Source organism: Silene latifolia, chromosome 10 (assembly GCF_048544455.1).
Source record: "Silene latifolia isolate original U9 population chromosome 10, ASM4854445v1, whole genome shotgun sequence".
In the NCBI taxonomy this organism is placed as follows: Eukaryota; Viridiplantae; Streptophyta; class Magnoliopsida; order Caryophyllales; family Caryophyllaceae; genus Silene; species Silene latifolia.
The window spans coordinates 114,246,412-114,263,902 of NC_133535.1; the positions used below are offsets into that span (position 1 = coordinate 114,246,412).

Consider the following 17,491-nt stretch of genomic DNA (forward strand, 5'->3'; position numbering starts at 1 on the left):
AGATAAAAATAAAGGTTTTGACCTAGCCCACTTCAAGGTATTTCGAATCAAAGGGGCGGCTAGGGTTTCGAAGCTTTTAACCTAGTTTTAGGTTTTTCTACTCCTATAAATACCAAAGTATTTCATTAGAAAAGTAAGACACTTATTTACATTTTTGATTGAGAAAAACCTTTGCAAAAACCCTAAGTATATTTCGAATTTAGTTGTTTAAAATTGCAATTGTTTTCAAAACCCTAATTGTGTCTAAAGCAAAAAACCGTGTGCCTCTTTAAGTCAATCATTCTCGTTTGTTTCATTAATAGAATAATAGTACTCATTGTATTCTTACTCGTTCATTAACGTGAACACTAGTAGAATCTAGTAGTACTTTCTTATTAACGTAAGATATAAATCGAGTATTTAACGATACTCAAATTGAGTTACAACTATAGTTAGTTGTACGAGTTAGATTGATAATTTTGTAATCCGTAGTAAGGTACTAAAGTTATTAATCGAGAATAGTGGACGTAGGTTTCGACTTGTGAAACTGAACCACTTTAAAACTTCGTGTGTCTCCTTTATTTACGCTTTTATTATTTCATTTTCACACATACGATAAATTAGTTAGTCAGGTTTAATTGATAAACTTCGAGTGATTAATAAATTATCAATAAATCGAAAAAGTGGGCAAGAGTTTTACATACTCAATTCACCCCCCCTCTTGAGTATATCGCTATATAGACTCTTCAATTGGTATCAGAGCCTCGTGGTCTTGATAGCCTAATAGCTAGGGGTTGATCTACTTTTTCGTTTTTTTTTTATTTCCGCTGCTATATACGTGTGAAATGGATTCCAAATACCTAAAATGTCCCGTCTTTGATGGGAAGAATTATGGTTTGTGGAAAAACATGATGACACACTACATTAAAGGTATTGATTGGGAGTGTTGGAGAATTGTTCAGAACGGTCCTATCAAAATTTTGGTAGGAACAGTGAAGGTCCTTCCTATGAGAAAAAGGAAGAAGACTATATCGAGGCTGACTACAAGAAGGCAGAAAAAAATTCAAAAGCGATAAGTCTACTACAAAATGGTATGACTTCAACTGAATTTGATCGCTTTTCTTCTTGTACGACTGCCAAGGAGATATGGGATGGATTGGAATTAGCCTATGAAGGAACGTCCATTGTTAAGAAAAATCGTATTGATCTTTTGATACAAAAATACGAACTATTTTCTATGGAGCCTAATGAGACACTTGATAGCATGTCAACACGATTTTTAAGTATCATAAATGAACTAAAAAATCTAGGTCGCACTTTTCCGACTGAAGACATAGCTAGAAAAGTTCTTAGAAGCTTAACAAAAAAATGGCATCCTAAGGTCACTGTTATGGAGGAATGTCGTGACCTCGCTAACCTCTCATATCAAGAACTCATTGGAGCCCTAATGGCTCATGAACTCACTTTAAATTCTGATGAAGCAAAAACGAGCACTCGAAAGAGTATGGCGCTCGCAAGCGAAAACAATGAGTCTGATCTAGAGGATGAAACTGTGTTGTTTGCCAAACGGTTTAGAAAGAAGTTTTTCAATTTTAAACAAAATAAAACTTTCAACAACAATAAGTCTTCAAACAAAAAGTCTTCTGATGCAAAAAATTCTTTTGCAAATAGAGGTTGCTTCAAGTGTGGTGATTCTGATCACATGATCAAAGATTGCCCCACATGGAAGAAAATAAAAGACAAAACCCAAAGAGACAAAACAAAGAAAGAATTCAAGCAAGTCATGATGGCTTCATGCTGGGGAGATCTAGACACAGAGGACGATGAAGAATCCGAAGATGAAGAAGTTGCAAATCTATGCTTAAGCAATATAAGTTTAGATATTGACAATGATTCAAGTTCAGAATTCTGTCTCATGGGAGAATCCGATTCTGATGAAGACGAAGATGAGGTTGTGGTGAAAGAAAACAATCAGTGGTATCTCGACAGCGGATGCTTAAGACATATGACTGGAGACAAAAATCTATTTCTTTCACTCAAACCCTTTAATGGCGGCAAGGTTACGTTTGGAGATAATAAGAAAGGTAAAGTAGTAGGAATTGGAAAAATAGGTATTTCTCCTTCTCACGCAATTAGTGAAGTCTACCTTGTAGAGGGTCTGAAACATAACTTACTAAGTATCTTACAATTATGTGATAAAGGCAACAAAGTCGTATTTCATTCATATGGTTGTCGAATCATAATTGAGGGAACTAGTAATGTTATCCTTGAAGGACAAAGAAAGAGAAATGTATACATGATTGATTTAAATGCTATTCCTACTAACTCTTCTACATGTATGAAAGTAACTTTAGATGATCCATGTTTATGGCACAAGAGGTTTGCACACATAAGTTCAACCATTTTAAACAAACTCAAAAAATGGGACTTGGTAGAGGGTTTACCCACAATCAAGTTCGATCAAGAGAGCTTATGTGACTCATGTGCTCGTTGTAAACATGTAAGATCATCTTTTAAGCAAAAAAGGGTGATTAGCACAAGCAATCCCTTGGAATTGGTGCACATGGATCTGTGTGGACCAATGAAAGTAAGAAGTAGAGGCGGATCAAGGTACATATTTGTTTTGGTAGATGATTACTCAAGGTACGTTTGGCCTATCTTCTTAAGTTCTAAAGATGAGACTTTTGATGAATTTGTTGTACTAATGAAGCTTGCTCAAAACAAATATAAACACAATCTGGGTTCTATTCGTACGGGATCATGGCACCAATTTGATAACCAAGCATTTATTGAATATTGTAGGGAGAATGGTGTAGAACATAATTTTTCTGCACCACGAACCCCACAACAAAATGGTGTTGTTGAACGTATGAATAGAACACTGGAAGATATGGCACGAACCATGTTATTATGTAGTGGTTTGCCTAGAAGCTTTTGGGCAGAAGTTGTTAGTACTGCATGTTATGTACACAACCGTGCTATGATTAGATCAATCATTAAGAAAACCCCTTATGAATTACTCAGAGGACGTAAGCCAAATATATCACATTTTCGTTGCTTTGGGAGCAAATGTTATGTCCATAATAATGGCAAAAATCGTTTAACTAAATTTGATCCTAGAAGCGATGAAGCGATATTTGTTGGCTACTCTAATCATAGCAAGGTATACAAAGTTTTCAACAAAAGAACTTTATGTATAGAAGAAAGTGTACATGTTATTTTTGATGAAAATAATATGTTTGATAAGGCTGAACAGGATGATGAAGAAGATATGAATGAACCTGACTTTCGTCTTTTTAGAGATGATCCTCCAGATCTAGAAGAAGAAGAAAAAGAAATCGAAGGTACTAATGATGAATTAGGGAATCCTTCAAATGAGAAAAATGAGAGAACTGAAACAATAGTTGATGATACTATTGATTCTTCTCAAAAGGAAAAATTGGAATCTACGGTTATAACTAATGAAGCTATAACCCCAAATGTAGATCCCATGGTTATAACTGAATCTACTATAACCCAAGGGTTGGATTCAGGGGGAACCAATTCTAACTCATTTGAAGAAGGAGAACCAAGTTCACATGATGATGTACCTGAAAATTCCAAAAAGTGGAGATACAAGGGATCACACCCTATGGAAAGTATACTTGGAAGTTTGAACCAAGGAGTCCAAACTCGAAGGAAGTTGAACAACTTTTGTTCATTCTACTCCTTCCTATCTACCATTGAACCTTCCAATATTAAAGAAGCTCTTACAGACTCTGACTGGGTTATAGCAATGCAAGAAGAGCTTCAACAATTTGAACGTAATAAAGTTTGGCACTTAGTTCCAAGACCTAAAAATCGTTCAATTATTGGAACAAGATGGGTTTTTAGAAACAAATTGGATGATACAGGGGTCATAGTTCGAAATAAAGCCAGATTGGTGGTATAAGGTTACAACCAACAAGAAGGAATCGACTATGATGAGACATTTGCTCCAATGGCAAGGCTAGAAGCAATTCGTCTCTTAATTGCCTTTGCAGCACATAAGAGAATGAAGTTATTTCAAATGGACGTTAAGACTGCATTTCTTAACGGTTATTTGAATGAAGAGGTTTTTGTAGAGCAGCCTCCTGGCTTTCTAGATCACAAGTTTCAAAATCATGTATATAAGCTTGACAAAGCTTTATATGGTTTGAAACAAGCCCCAATGGCTTGGTACGACAGACTATCCAAATTTTTGCTTCAAAGTAATTTTAAAAGAGGGTCAGTCGATAAAACCTTGTTTCTAAAGTCAGAAGGTTCTGATTTATTAGTTGTTCAAATATATGTTGATGATATCATTTTTGGTTCAACTAACAACAAACTTTGTAAGTACTTTTCAGATTTAATGACATCAGAATTTGCGATGAGCATGATGGGTGAATTAAAGTTCTTTTTAGGACTTCAGATTCAACAAACAGATGAAGGCATCATGATACATGAACAAAAGTACATCAAAGAATTAATCAAGAAATTTGGAATGCAAGATGCCAATCCCATGGATACTCCAATTGTTACTGAGAAGAAACTAACCTTGGATGAAGATGGTAAGTGTGTGGATGAAACCACTTACCGAGGTATGATTGGCTCACTTCTCTATTTAACTGCAAGTCGTCCGGATATAATGTTTAGTGTATGTGTGTGTGCACGATTTCAGTCGTGTCCCAAGGAATCACATATGGTTGCGGTTAAAAGAATTTTAAGATATTTAATTGGCACGAAAAATCTGTATTTATGGTATCCACTAAAATGCAATTTCAATTTAATTGGATATTCAGACGCAGATTATGCAGGATGCTCTCTAGATAGAAAAAGTACGTCAGGATTCTCTACATTTGTTGGACCTTGTATTATAACATGGGGTTCAAAGAAACAAAATTCAGTTGTCTTATCTACTGCTGAAGCCGAATATATTGCTGCCGGACTGGTATGTTCTCAATTATTATGGCTTAAGCAACAATTATGTGATTATGGGGTAGATGTAGGATGTATTCCTATTTTATGTGATAATACGAGTGCTATTATTATATCTAAAAACCCTGCACAGCACTCTCGTACTAAACATATTGATATTCGACACCATTTTCTACGCGACCATGTTGAAAAAGGCAACATAAAACTGGAATTTTGTAGTACAGAAAATCAATGGGCGGATATTTTTACAAAAGCTTTAGCTAGAAAACGTTTTGAGATTTTACGATTGGAAATTGGTTTAATCGGTGGCAGTTAAATTCATCATACTTATTTTATTATCTCAAATGACTGACTAGAAATAGACAAGATTGTATGACTGTGTCCGTATTTTTTGTTGAAAGAATACTTTTGCCAAATATCTTATTATATTACGTGAATTTTCTATCTTTGTATATAATATATTTTTATCCATATGTAAACCATAAAATATCGTCACAATATTTCTCTGTTCTATTTTGGCCGGAAAAAAAAAATCAAGCATATTCTTTTAGCCAATTTTTATTATCTTGTGACTTGGTAAATCTCATAATATCTTACCATATCTTCATCAAAAGATTTACCTTACCATATCTTCACCTAACCCTAGATTCCTTTTACCATATTCCTTTAAAAAAAAAAAGGAATAACCGATTTTTTACACGTCACTCAATCACCCAAACCTACCAAAACTCATCTTAATTAACTCTCATAAAAACCCAACTTCCTCATATCACATCACCATCCCCTTTCACAAATACCTATACTCTTAAAACTCTCAAACACTCAATCTCTCTCACAAACATCATCACCTTCATCTCCTTCTTTTCGGTCATCACCATCACCAATCATGAGACCCATAACCCGATCAAACACCAAACCACACTCATCCAAACCCACATGCAACACCTCCAATGCACCATCCCCTCACCCGTCTCCCTCTGCCAACCCGAAACCAAATAATCCCAACCTAAACCGGAGTCCGCCGAAAGTCGAGAGCAAGAAAAGACGTTTAAGCAAGGGTAAAAATAAGGTACATGTTGAGGAAGACGATGTGGAGGACATTCAAGAAGTCATAACTTGTGACGGAGCTAAGAGGACCCTGTTTCGGCATTCTATGCCGAAAGCTACTGTCATGAGTCTTGATCGTCTTCGCCTTACTAAGGAGGAACGGGAACTTGTTCATCATGTGGCCGGGTACTACATTCATGCCGGGCGTTCTTACCCCAAAAAGTGGTATGGTAAGTACGAAGCCTTAAAATTCTTTGATGCTTTCTTGAATTTTCAAGGGTGGGTCAAAATCAGCGAGTTTTCGGGTCCTGTTTACCCTATTAAAGTTATTCAATTTTATGCAACTGTGTCAATTAAGGGTGGTTGTCTATGTGCGGTCGTAAGTGGGACCGAAGTCAAGATCTCCATTGATGATTTTTGTGCCCTGTTTTCGGTTCCTGATGATGGGACCGAAATCAATCCTAGTGCAGAATGGGGCATCTTGACCGAGGCTGAGAAAGAGGTGGTTAAAAGTTATTTTGAAGTTGATGTTAAGGGTGGTAGTCGGTTGATGGCGGGTAACTTGTCACCGAAATTGAAATTTCTCCTTAATTTTTTATGGAATACCATCGTGCCTCGTCGTGGTGGTAGGGATAAATTGTCGACCTATGAGATGGTTGTGGTCTATTATTGGTTGGAGGGAAATAAAGTGAGTCTTCCTTTGTTAGTCTTTCACCGTATAATACAAACCGCTATGTTCGTTACCAAGGACAAGGTTTATTCCACTATTGACTTGCCTTATGGTATGTGGGTGTCTCGGCTCTTGGAGGAAAAGGGTGTGGTTAGTCCATCTAGCTATGGTGTGAGTGCTAGGGATGAGATGAGTGATACCCATTTCAAATTAATGAAAATTTCTGCTTCTAGTCCGGAATTGGTCTTTCTCGCAAAGGGTAACACGGATGAGAAATTGGAGGGTTTTGAGGCAATGGAGAAAAAGCTTGATGCTTTTATGATGTCGGTTAATGAAATATTGGAAGCTCAATCCAAATTAGTTGAGGGCTTGGTCTCGGGAATGGCAACGGGAAAGGGTGTTGGATCGTCTACCTTGGGTGTTAGCAATGATGAATTGTTTGCAAGACTAATGGCCTTCGAAACAAAATTGGCCGCGACTCTTGCAGCTACGGATCGTCAGTCCAACACTGTTGCGGATTTTACAACTCAAGGCGGAGCTTTGTTGACGCTTGGTCGAGAGATGCGAGAAGAATTGGGCCAACTTTATGAGGTTATTCGGGGTCTGTTTCTGAAGATTACAAATTTCGACATTTGTTTGACAGCCCAAGTGAATAATGTGCGCTCGTGCTTTGATCGTCTTGATTCTCTCGAGTTTCAGACTCGACCCGGCTATGTTGAACCCAAGTTCATCACCCTTAAGCCTATTTCCCTTTTCCTTTTTCCTTTCTAAGCTTAGCACTTTATTTTGAATATTTCACCTTTCGGCCCATTTTGGCTTTTGTTAATTCGGCCCACTATGGCTTGTCATTCGGCCCATATGGTTTATTTTGGATGATTTTATGTTGTGTGCTTAGACTAATTATTCTCGTTTTCTTAATTTGTGTTTGCTTTACTATTTCTTTCCTCAACTTATATTATTCTAGTTGTTTTATGTCTTGTTCTTGTCTTTTCAATGATGTCAAGAGGGGGAAGAAATATTATGATTTGAATTACTGCCTAAGCTTGCTCCTTGTCAAGATCTTTAATATCTTAAGGGGTTTCATGCTATAACTTTGAATATAAATAGCTTGTTCTTGCGATCAACTTACTATAACTTTGGTAGTAGTATGTTGAGGGGGAACTTGACCTTAGCCACAAATCATAGGAGACTTGCCATCATCAAAAAGGGGGAATTTGTTGGACCATATTTATATAAGTTTTGATAATGACAAGTATTATGATTTGTAATATGTTATACACTTGTGCTTGTAATTGTTTGTTGAATGGTGTATATCTTAGTTAACAATTACCTGGGAAGCATGATTGTGGTTATAGCATATGATGGAATTCTCATGACGAAATTGGAGCTTGGTAATCAAGTTTGGTTATGGTTGTTTTGCCTATAACCATAGAAGACTAAATCAAGCAAAACAATATATTATTTGATGGGAGCTCAAGATGAAGAGTTTCTAGATCAAGATGAAGAAAGGAACCTATATTTGAAGATCTCATGAAGATTAGGGATATAGGATTTCATTCTATAAATGGTATGAACAAAATGGTTTTTGAGAAAGTATGGTTATAGCTATTTCATCTCTAACCTTACCTATCAAAGTTCTTGGTTATAGTCATTTGACCTATAACCGTAAATGACTTATAAGAGAGCACAATCTAAGCTTTAGATTTATTTATTATTTCGAAAATTAAAGTGATATTTATACTATATCTTTTCTAGATGAAATTAGTAATATAGATTATGTTAATCCTACTGATTTATCATACAACTTATGGGTTGTTATGTAATCTAGGGTTTCTAATCATATTATCTTAGTTTTATGATTTAAAACTAATTATTATTAGGGTTTTAAGTAGAGTGAAATGGATTATGGCCATATCACCTTCTAGTCGAAAAGATCCTAGTAGTAATTAGGGTTTTTGGATAAAAGGTATTTTGTAGATAAAAATAAAGGTTTTGACCTAGCCCACTTCAAGGTATTTCGAATCAAAGGGGGCGGCTAGGGTTTCGAAGCTTTTAACCTAGTTTTAGGTTTTTCTACTCCTATAAATACCAAAGTATTTCATTAGAAAAGTAAGACACTTATTTACATTTTTGATTGAGAAAAACCTTTGCAAAAACCCTAAGTATATTTCGAATTTAGTTGTTTAAAAATTGCAATTGTTTTCAAAACCCTATTTGTGTCTAAAGCAAAAAACCGTGTGCCTCTTTAAGTCAATCATTCTCGTTTGTTTCATTAATAGGATAATAGTACTCATTGTATTCTTACTCGTTCATTAACGTGAACACTAGTAGAATCTAGTAGTACTTTCTTATTAACGTAGGATAGAAATCGAGTATTTAACGATACTCAAATTGAGTTACAACTATAGTTAGTTGTACGAGTTAGATTGATAATTTTGTAATCCGTAGTAAGGTACTAAAGTTATTAATCGAGAATAGTGGACGTAGGTTTCGACTTGTGAAACTGAACCACTTCAAAACTTCGTGTCTCCTTTATTTACGCTTTTATTATTTGATTTTCACACATACGATAAATTAATTAGTCAGGTTTAATTGATAAACTTCGAGTGATTAATAAATTATCAATAAATCGAAAAAGTGGGTAAGAGTTTTGCATACTCAATTCACCCCCCCCCCCCTCTTGAGTATATCGCTATATAGACTCTTCATCAACAATAAGTCTTGCTTGTGACGAGCGATCTGTCGCAAGCTTAAGATGGGTCGGATAGTACCGCTTCCATGCAAAACGGTAGAGAACTGAGAAGACATTTTACTGTGCGCGCATTTAAGAGGAGATGAGACCTTTTGGGATTAAAAAAATGGGGAAGTACTATTGTTGTATTCCCAAGGCTGTCTTATTACCACACAACTCAAAAATCAAAATTAAACCTAATCATCTACCCCTATTTCACGTATCATCCACCCCATTCTCATTTTCTTTCTTTTTAAATTCTCCTTCTCTCTCTTATTTCAAATATTAATATTCCAAAAATCATTATAATCTTTTTTCTACTTTATACAAATCAACCAGAAACTCATACATTAACAAAAAAAATTGGTAACATAGCAAAGAAAACATTAGCAAAAAAAGGCGCAAACTAGGAAGAATACTAGGCGGACAAATGCAAGTGACGATGTCGGGACAGGTATTATCATTTCCAGATATTTGTAATTTTTTTCAGTTTGTGTTTGTGGGTTTTGGTTGACGGTTTAATAGAGGGACACATGCAAGTGAATACTGGCCCTTTTTTTGGGTTTTTAGTTGATTTGTTTTGTTGTATTAGTTTTTTCATTTTAAATTGGTTTAGGGTTTAGTTGAGGGACATATGCAATTAAATATTTTGATTTTTAAATTGATTTAGGGTTTATGTTTTTTTGGGTTTTAAATGGTCATAAACTGATTAACAATGGACAAATGTAAATGATCCATATCGAGTGAAATTGTCACATATCTTTTGTCTCTTTAAGTGTATTTTGTGGCCATTTTCACCTTGTTTGTGTACATTTAACAAACAAGGAGAAATTATACAAATTTGAATGTTACATTTTGAATTAATTTCTGTTGATTAAAAATTATAATAAATTGGAATCATTGTTAGGGATTATGTGAACATGTGGGTTAGTTTAATATTTGTAATCTTCCTTTCTAGATTTGACATAATGTTAAAATATTTGACATAATGTTAATGGCTGTAACCAATATGTGACTATTTATAAAAACTTTATGGTTACGATTCTTTGATTGCAATGTTGTATATTGTGTGTAGATCCGTCTCTAAAATTGGATGACAACATAGAGAAATATTAAGGTGGTCTCCCATATGCACAACACCATGACGCTGGAGTTGGGAAGAGAGGCTGAGAGTGCTGACGAGGCTGAAGGATCAGGAAATGGAAGTAAGATGACGGTTATTGGTGGTGAAGGTGGATAGTCGCAGGGATCATTTGTGTTGTTTTTAAATTTATGACTCGTGTTTGATGCTTGGGGACTTTATCTTGGACCTGTTCTCTTCTTTGTTATTTTAGACAATTGTTCACACAATTTGCCAATATGTAACCTGCTTCGGAATTATGACATATTCTATAATAATGTGAACATAATGACCATATACATTGCCATTTGAAATATAGCAGAAATGACAATTTGTTTACATATTTATCTGTTATGTTGTTCACATTTTTATCAATAATGTTACCAAGTTGTAAATGTTCATATTGTTCAAGAATGGCAACATGTCCATTGTTCACATATTCATTTATTTCATTACCAATCATTTCCTAGTGAGTGTCACTAGATGATTATCAAGAGCATCCTTGAGTACTTGAGAAGCACTGAGGATTTACTCTTGTAGTTTGGAGGAATTAATGAGTTTCGTGTAAAAGGGTTACACGATTACATTCCTATGCTTATAAGATGTCATGGGCCTCGTTAAGGAATGGTTAGCATGTAAAAGTGCTATGTGCATAAACAATAATATGTATAAGAAGTTTAACATATATGTATAAGAAGTTATACATGTATAAAGCAGATATGTATGAGGAGTCATACATAAAAGATGTCATATGAAAGATTTGTATGTATAAGTGTTATATGTACAAATCATGAACGAAAGCTAAGTACATTACAACATCCGATGTTGTATAAGAGACAGTTGATATCCGAAGTTTAATGGAACTAGAGTAGTTCTGTTAGCCGAATATCGTCTCCCGAGAGACTGTGAAAACAGTGGGAGTGTTTGACTGGCTTTAGAACCAGAGTCTAAAAACTTGTTTAGACATGTACTCAGAAAGGCTCTATGTGATGAAAAGATTGCATAGAACAAAAATGAAAATAGCAATGGAAATTAGAGTGATTCAACTGTTGCTAATCCTCTAACCAAAGCCGTTGGCATAAGCTAGACGTGATGGTTATGTCATTTCAATGTGATTGAGGAGTATACCTTAATTGCTGAAGATTGTTATGTAAATATTGGATAGAGTACTAATATTTACGTAAGTCATGATCGCATTCATTGTTTGAGTCTCTTTAAGAACTCAATTATTCAGTTTGACTGAAAACATGAATACCTTGTTTATCCGAATTGGTTGAATATTGTATAAGCCCCTAGTCACTTAATGAGGTGACGTCTCGGAATGACTAGATTGTAAGACGATTGATGGTAGGTTCAGCACCATAAGGTCATAAGGATGACTAGTCGTTTACATAGGCAGACTGTGGGACACTTTGCCGGGCAGTGACATTTATAGAGTCCCTTAGATCTATTACAGACGCCTGGTCGTGGCAGGGACTTCTATGATATTCCTATGAGTCGATTCTTTAAACTGTAGACTATTATCTGAGCCTGTGCAGTTTTCGAGTGACTTTGGTTTTTGTGTTAGGTCGTGCCGTGAAAGGAGGCCAAAAGACATCTACTGGGTCATGGTGATCTGTATTGTGCAAAAGGATATATAGGGCAGATAGGAATTGTCCACCCACGTTGGGTTTAAACATCTCTAGGCCACTCGAGGAGTTGTGACTGAGAAATGCGTGGCCACGCTCAGAAGTAATCTATGGTAGATTTTTCCGGTCTTGCAGTCACACTCCCGATCGAGAAAACCACTCACGATATGTTCATGTGCAAGTGCCACCTGAAAGACACCTTGCATTGAGTGGAATATTGTTGTTAAAACGGACAAGAGAATCGGTAACACACCCTTGTAGAGTACAAGCAGGATAATGTTGGTATAAGGAGTTATCCACAATTGTGTGTTATAATCATCGCACAACTTGTCTCGGACAAGTGGGAGATTGTTGGAGTATTTGTCCTCCACAATAGTGCATGATAATATTATTAAATCTCATTAAGTAATATGCATGGGATATTCATTGGCAATACTAGTCAGCTGATCAACGTATATCCGTAACGGTTGGCCAACTAGGGTTTGACATTACTGTCGTGAGACGACGGTGTTCAGCTGATCCCTTCCAGTCACACCTAAAGGAACAACCCCCAACACGAAAACTAATTAATTGTATGAGATACAGTTTAATTAGTCCCTTGATAAATTGACTAAGAGTTAGTCGATTAATTAATTTAGAGAGATATCGAGTTGTGAACTCGAGGCGCGGAAATTATTATTTAATTATGCGATAATTAAATAATAAATTATTTGAGACGGGAATTAATGATTAAGTAGTTAATTGTTAAATTAGTACTAATTGACTAATGTGATTAGTATTGGTACATAAAATATATGTGTAGCTGTACATGTATATTTACGGAGTGTTTGAGACGATATTAATCGGGAAGCATTTAAACCTAAAATGATGTTTAAATAAAATCTACACGTATTTGTGCGACAAATGTAAGAACCAAAATGGACCCGTAAATAGGTCACTTTGGACTGTATAAGTGCATGTGGTAGTGTGTGTGTGTTGCTTTAAACACAATCATTTCTCTTACACATTTGGCTTCCTCATATTTACTTTTATTCTAACCAATTCACATAAGCATTGGGTGGAATAAAATAAGAAAAAAAAACACTCCACCAACTCCCTCTCCAACCGTCCCTACTCCCTCCTTACACACACATGCATTAGTTCATTGTTCATTATCTTTTTGCATGTGAAAATAAAAGTGTGTTCCTCTCTCTAAAATCCTCAAAAAAAAAAATTAGAAATCACATACTAAGAGTTAGTATTATAAATCTAATATTTTTACTAAGTGTTAGTATGATTTTTCAAGGGGCAATCTTACATAATATCTAGTTAACATTAGTAAGATTTTGGGGTAAGTTCTTGGGTGCTTAAGAGAGGAGGTGTTCTACCTTGGACACTTGAAGATGGAGGATCTTGCCATTTATTTTAAGCTCAAGAACAACCAAGATGGTGATCTTGGTTGTGCCCAAATACTACCATTTCTCAATGTAAGGAAAATTATTTTCCTCATCTTTTATACTAATAGGCTTTAATATTGCATGCATGTTACATAGATCACATAAACACAAATTATGAGATAATTTGACATTTAATTAGAGTGTCTATTTAGGATCTATGATCTTTCAGTTTCACCTCACTCTTCCCTTTCCGACTATTCCCTCAATTCTCATGTGTACTCTCTTCCCAATGTTCGGTATTCCATTCTCACTACTTCCTCTCAACTCTCACTATTTCCTCACATTCCGTACTTCCTTTTTCCAAAACTTCCGAATTGTTACATTCACTCCCCCGAAAAGAGAACTTCGTCCCGAAGTTTAACTATCAACCTCAAAATACGGTCTCATACTCTCATTACTAAATTCCCCAAATGACCATGTTCCAGGTTCAACACTCTCTCCTACTTATTGTAAATCCATAATAAATCAGATATGGTCCTAATGTCATTGATATAACCCTACTCTACGAGCCTCCAAAACGTCAAGGTACAAGGTTCAGCCCACGGTTCGAAACCCTAATCTCATTACAACTCCCAACTCAATTGGTTCTAAGTCTACGCATCAGTCTCAGGGTATAACTCGATCATTACTACACACATATATATATCACGTTTAATCTCATACATGCACATGTATGCAAATCCATCACAAACATGCGGACTCTATGAAACAACCAAATAATGCAATGTCACTCGTCCTATGACTCAACCATGCTCAACATTCCCATTTTCCGAATACCATGCCACGCATATACCGCCTCAACTCCATCACATGATCACACACACAATTTGTAACCAAATTACACATTTCACGCTAATAACTTTTATCCAAGTCTCACTTTTACATAGCAAAGCCACAAAATGTGGTCAAACACAAACAATTCATAAGGTCTCATTCATATGGGGTCAACATGTCCATCCGACGCGAACTAACCATTTTAATTTGTGAACATAAGAGTATACACACGGTCAGGTCTAGTATTGACAAAACAAGGGCCAAAACAGATCACTCGGTCGAGTGTAGGAGGTCACTCAGCCAAGTAGGCGGCCACTCGGTCGAGTGCATAGTGCACTGGGTCGAGTGTCACCTAGGTATAACATTTCCGCTCTCAAACCCACTTCCAAACTTTCCTATTCCATCACATAGATGCTAATAAATCTCGATGGTGACTCATATACCATTAAACGACCGAATCAAACACAACTATTACCCTTATGGCCATCATTACTATACAACTTAAATAAAGCATCCAAGGCATACTACCAACACAACCATACTATTTCATCACCAACAACTGCACCGTAGTGCGATATCCTAGTCACATCGGTAAACACAACACTTACTCTAACTCAAGGCACGACCTAATCACTCATCACTGTCAAGGAATAATAAAAACATCATCACTCACTTAATCACTACAACAAAATCATGACGTACATCGTGGGCGTTTCCCAATAACGTTTGGGAGGCAATTTTACAAACAAAATCTATACTACCACTCTCAGGGTCGGAGTCCGACACAACCACTTTCACATATCATGCCTATGTACTTAGTTTAACGGTCATATTACGTTATCACAATGATCAAATTCATCAACCATAAGATTGAATCTTTAAGCATTAAATGCCCCACTCTTACTCTCATGACCACAAAACCAAACTTAGTAATATCGAATCCACAATTATGCCACCTCACACGGGTTCACTCGAGACTTACAACAAATTCCTTATTGAATGTCGGGTTACCACTTGCAAAATCTCCAACTCATCTCTTGCTCTAGTACTCTCTCTCTCTCTCTCTCTCTCTCTCTCTCTCTCTCTCTCTCTCTCTCTCTCTCTCTCTCTCTCTCTCTCTCTCTCTCTCTCTCTCTCTCTCTTTCTCTCTCTCTCGTATTGTAGATTCCTAAATCTTATCACCATTTATCCTAAATTTACACCATTCCTCAAGTCACATTTCACGTTCTCCACAACTTTTATCAGCTCATGTCATCGCGCTCTCTTACCTCTAGTTCCTCAATTATTCCCTCATCATTCTAAAAATCCAAACTCAGCCCTATGCTAGCCAAAATACTTGTGTCGTGCTCAAAAGGTCACTCTCACATGTCCTCAAATTGCGTTCACTATATATGAGTCCACACAACCGCTAAGTATCCAATTTTGATTGCACTCCACTACCGTCCTAATTGTCTCTTATGATCAATTCACCATACTCAAAGCATTATATGGGCCAACTACCGTCCTAGTGTTCCCAAATAATCAAACTTGATGACTATGTCCAAAATCACTCGTCTTGTCGGAAACATATGCCTAAGGGCTAGGGTGAGAAAACACTCTTTTGGGGCTCACACAGAACTCTATGCCCGGATGTCCCGGGTTAACTCAACGGATAAGGATGATGGGAATTAAAACAAGCCAGAATGGATATGGAAAGGATAGGGAATCAAATAACATTGAGGGGATAGGAAATACATGACCGACACCTTAAAATTACCCTAATAGCACACTTGGAACACGATGAACTTTGTAAAACAATGCAATTTTAGAACTCAACTCTAATGCAATTTTACTCAAACTTGACTCAATGCGAAATGCTATATTAAAACTTTAACATAAAGGTCATTTGTCTCAAATTTCTCGAAAACTTTAATACGGAGTAATCCGTCATAGGAGGGTACATGCCTCTATAGGCCAAATTCAAAGCATTACTATTCGATTGGTGCAAAACATAACTTAGAAAAGTCAAAAATCCGAGTAGGTATACCGTTCTTTTTCGGAAATAATATTTTAAGACGGAAAAACTTCTTATGCACGACTTCACAAAACATTATACTTAAAGATGACTAATAAGGAGTCAATAAGGTACATCACGAGCGGAAAAATCAAAGCTTATATATACTTTTCACAACTTTTTCGGGAAATTTGTCAACCTTCAAGACGGAAAATTTTGATTCACACCATTTTATTACAAAATTCCAAAATAATATTATAGTTTTACAATACTATTAAGCCATTTTTGGGTAAAATAAAAAAATTGTTCATATTCTTCACTTGGTTCAAAATTTAGGCTAAAATTTGCAACGAAATCTTCATTTTTAAGACAATGTACCACACCACTAGAGATAACGGTAGTCTTTGTAAGACGATTAAAATAAGTTCCACTCATGAAAATGAAAAGTAAGTCAAAACCTTTAAATTGAAATTTTCGCATACGAGGTAAAAATCCGACATTAACAACAAGTGTTAAGCCTTTCTTGTTCAATATGACCCAACAAAAAACATGAAAATCCGGTTATCGACTCAAAAGTACAAGTTTCTAAGTTCATCCATGGTGGTAAAGAAATTTAACAAGACATATCAACCATTACCATGAAATTGAACAAGTCATGCAATTATTTGATAAAACTTGAATAAACATGTGTATATATAAAACCATTTCCAATTGCAAAATGAAGAAGATGAACTCAACTACATGGTCGAAATTCGAGAAGACGGATAAAGAAAGGTGGATTAGCAAAGTGTAATTCGAACAACAAATCACAATATGAAAACTTTGAATTATTTTAAGATAAATCGATGTCGAAGTTACGAGGTTCGAGATAGAAATGAAAAGATAAGGTAGAAAAACAAATTTTACACGAATTTTTCAGCTCAACAGGCCCACTCGACCGCGTACTTAGGGCACTCGGTCGAGTGCAACTCCACTCGGTCTAGTGACAGGTTACTCGATCGAGTAGAAAATTTCCAGAAGCTTTCTAATTTCTTTAATTTGCCCACTCGGTCGAGTGAAAGATCCACTCGGTCGAGTGATCTGTTCACTCGGTCGAGTGACTCATCCACTCGGTCGAGTTACTGTTCAACTCGCTCAAGTACTACTCTACTCGATTGGGTTTGGCCTCACACTCACTA

General features: G+C 36.0%; 1 protein-coding gene across 1 annotated transcript; it reads left to right on the forward strand.

The window, feature by feature from the left end:
- The first annotated feature begins 1,072 nt into the window (after positions 1 to 1,072).
- Positions 1,073 to 4,692, forward strand: LOC141608090 (uncharacterized). Its single transcript, XM_074427442.1, has 6 exons — positions 1,073 to 1,652; positions 1,791 to 2,090; positions 2,181 to 2,358; positions 3,100 to 3,782; positions 4,071 to 4,547; positions 4,658 to 4,692. The coding sequence occupies exons 1-6, from the start codon at positions 1,073 to 1,075 to the stop codon at positions 4,690 to 4,692; spliced, it is 2,253 nt and encodes a 750-aa protein (XP_074283543.1).
- The last annotated feature ends 12,799 nt before the right edge of the window (positions 4,693 to 17,491 follow it).

Coding starts and splice junctions, on each gene's coding strand:
- LOC141608090 (XM_074427442.1), top strand. CDS start 1,073: ATGACTTCAACTGAATTTGATCGCTTTTCTTCTTGTACGACTGCCAAG. Junction 2,091..2,180: donor AGTAGGAATTGGAAAAATAG/GTATTTCTCCTT, acceptor TATGTGATAAAG/GCAACAAAGTCGTATTTCAT. Junction 4,548..4,657: donor ACTAACCTTGGATGAAGATG/GTAAGTGTGTGG, acceptor GCACGATTTCAG/TCGTGTCCCAAGGAATCACA.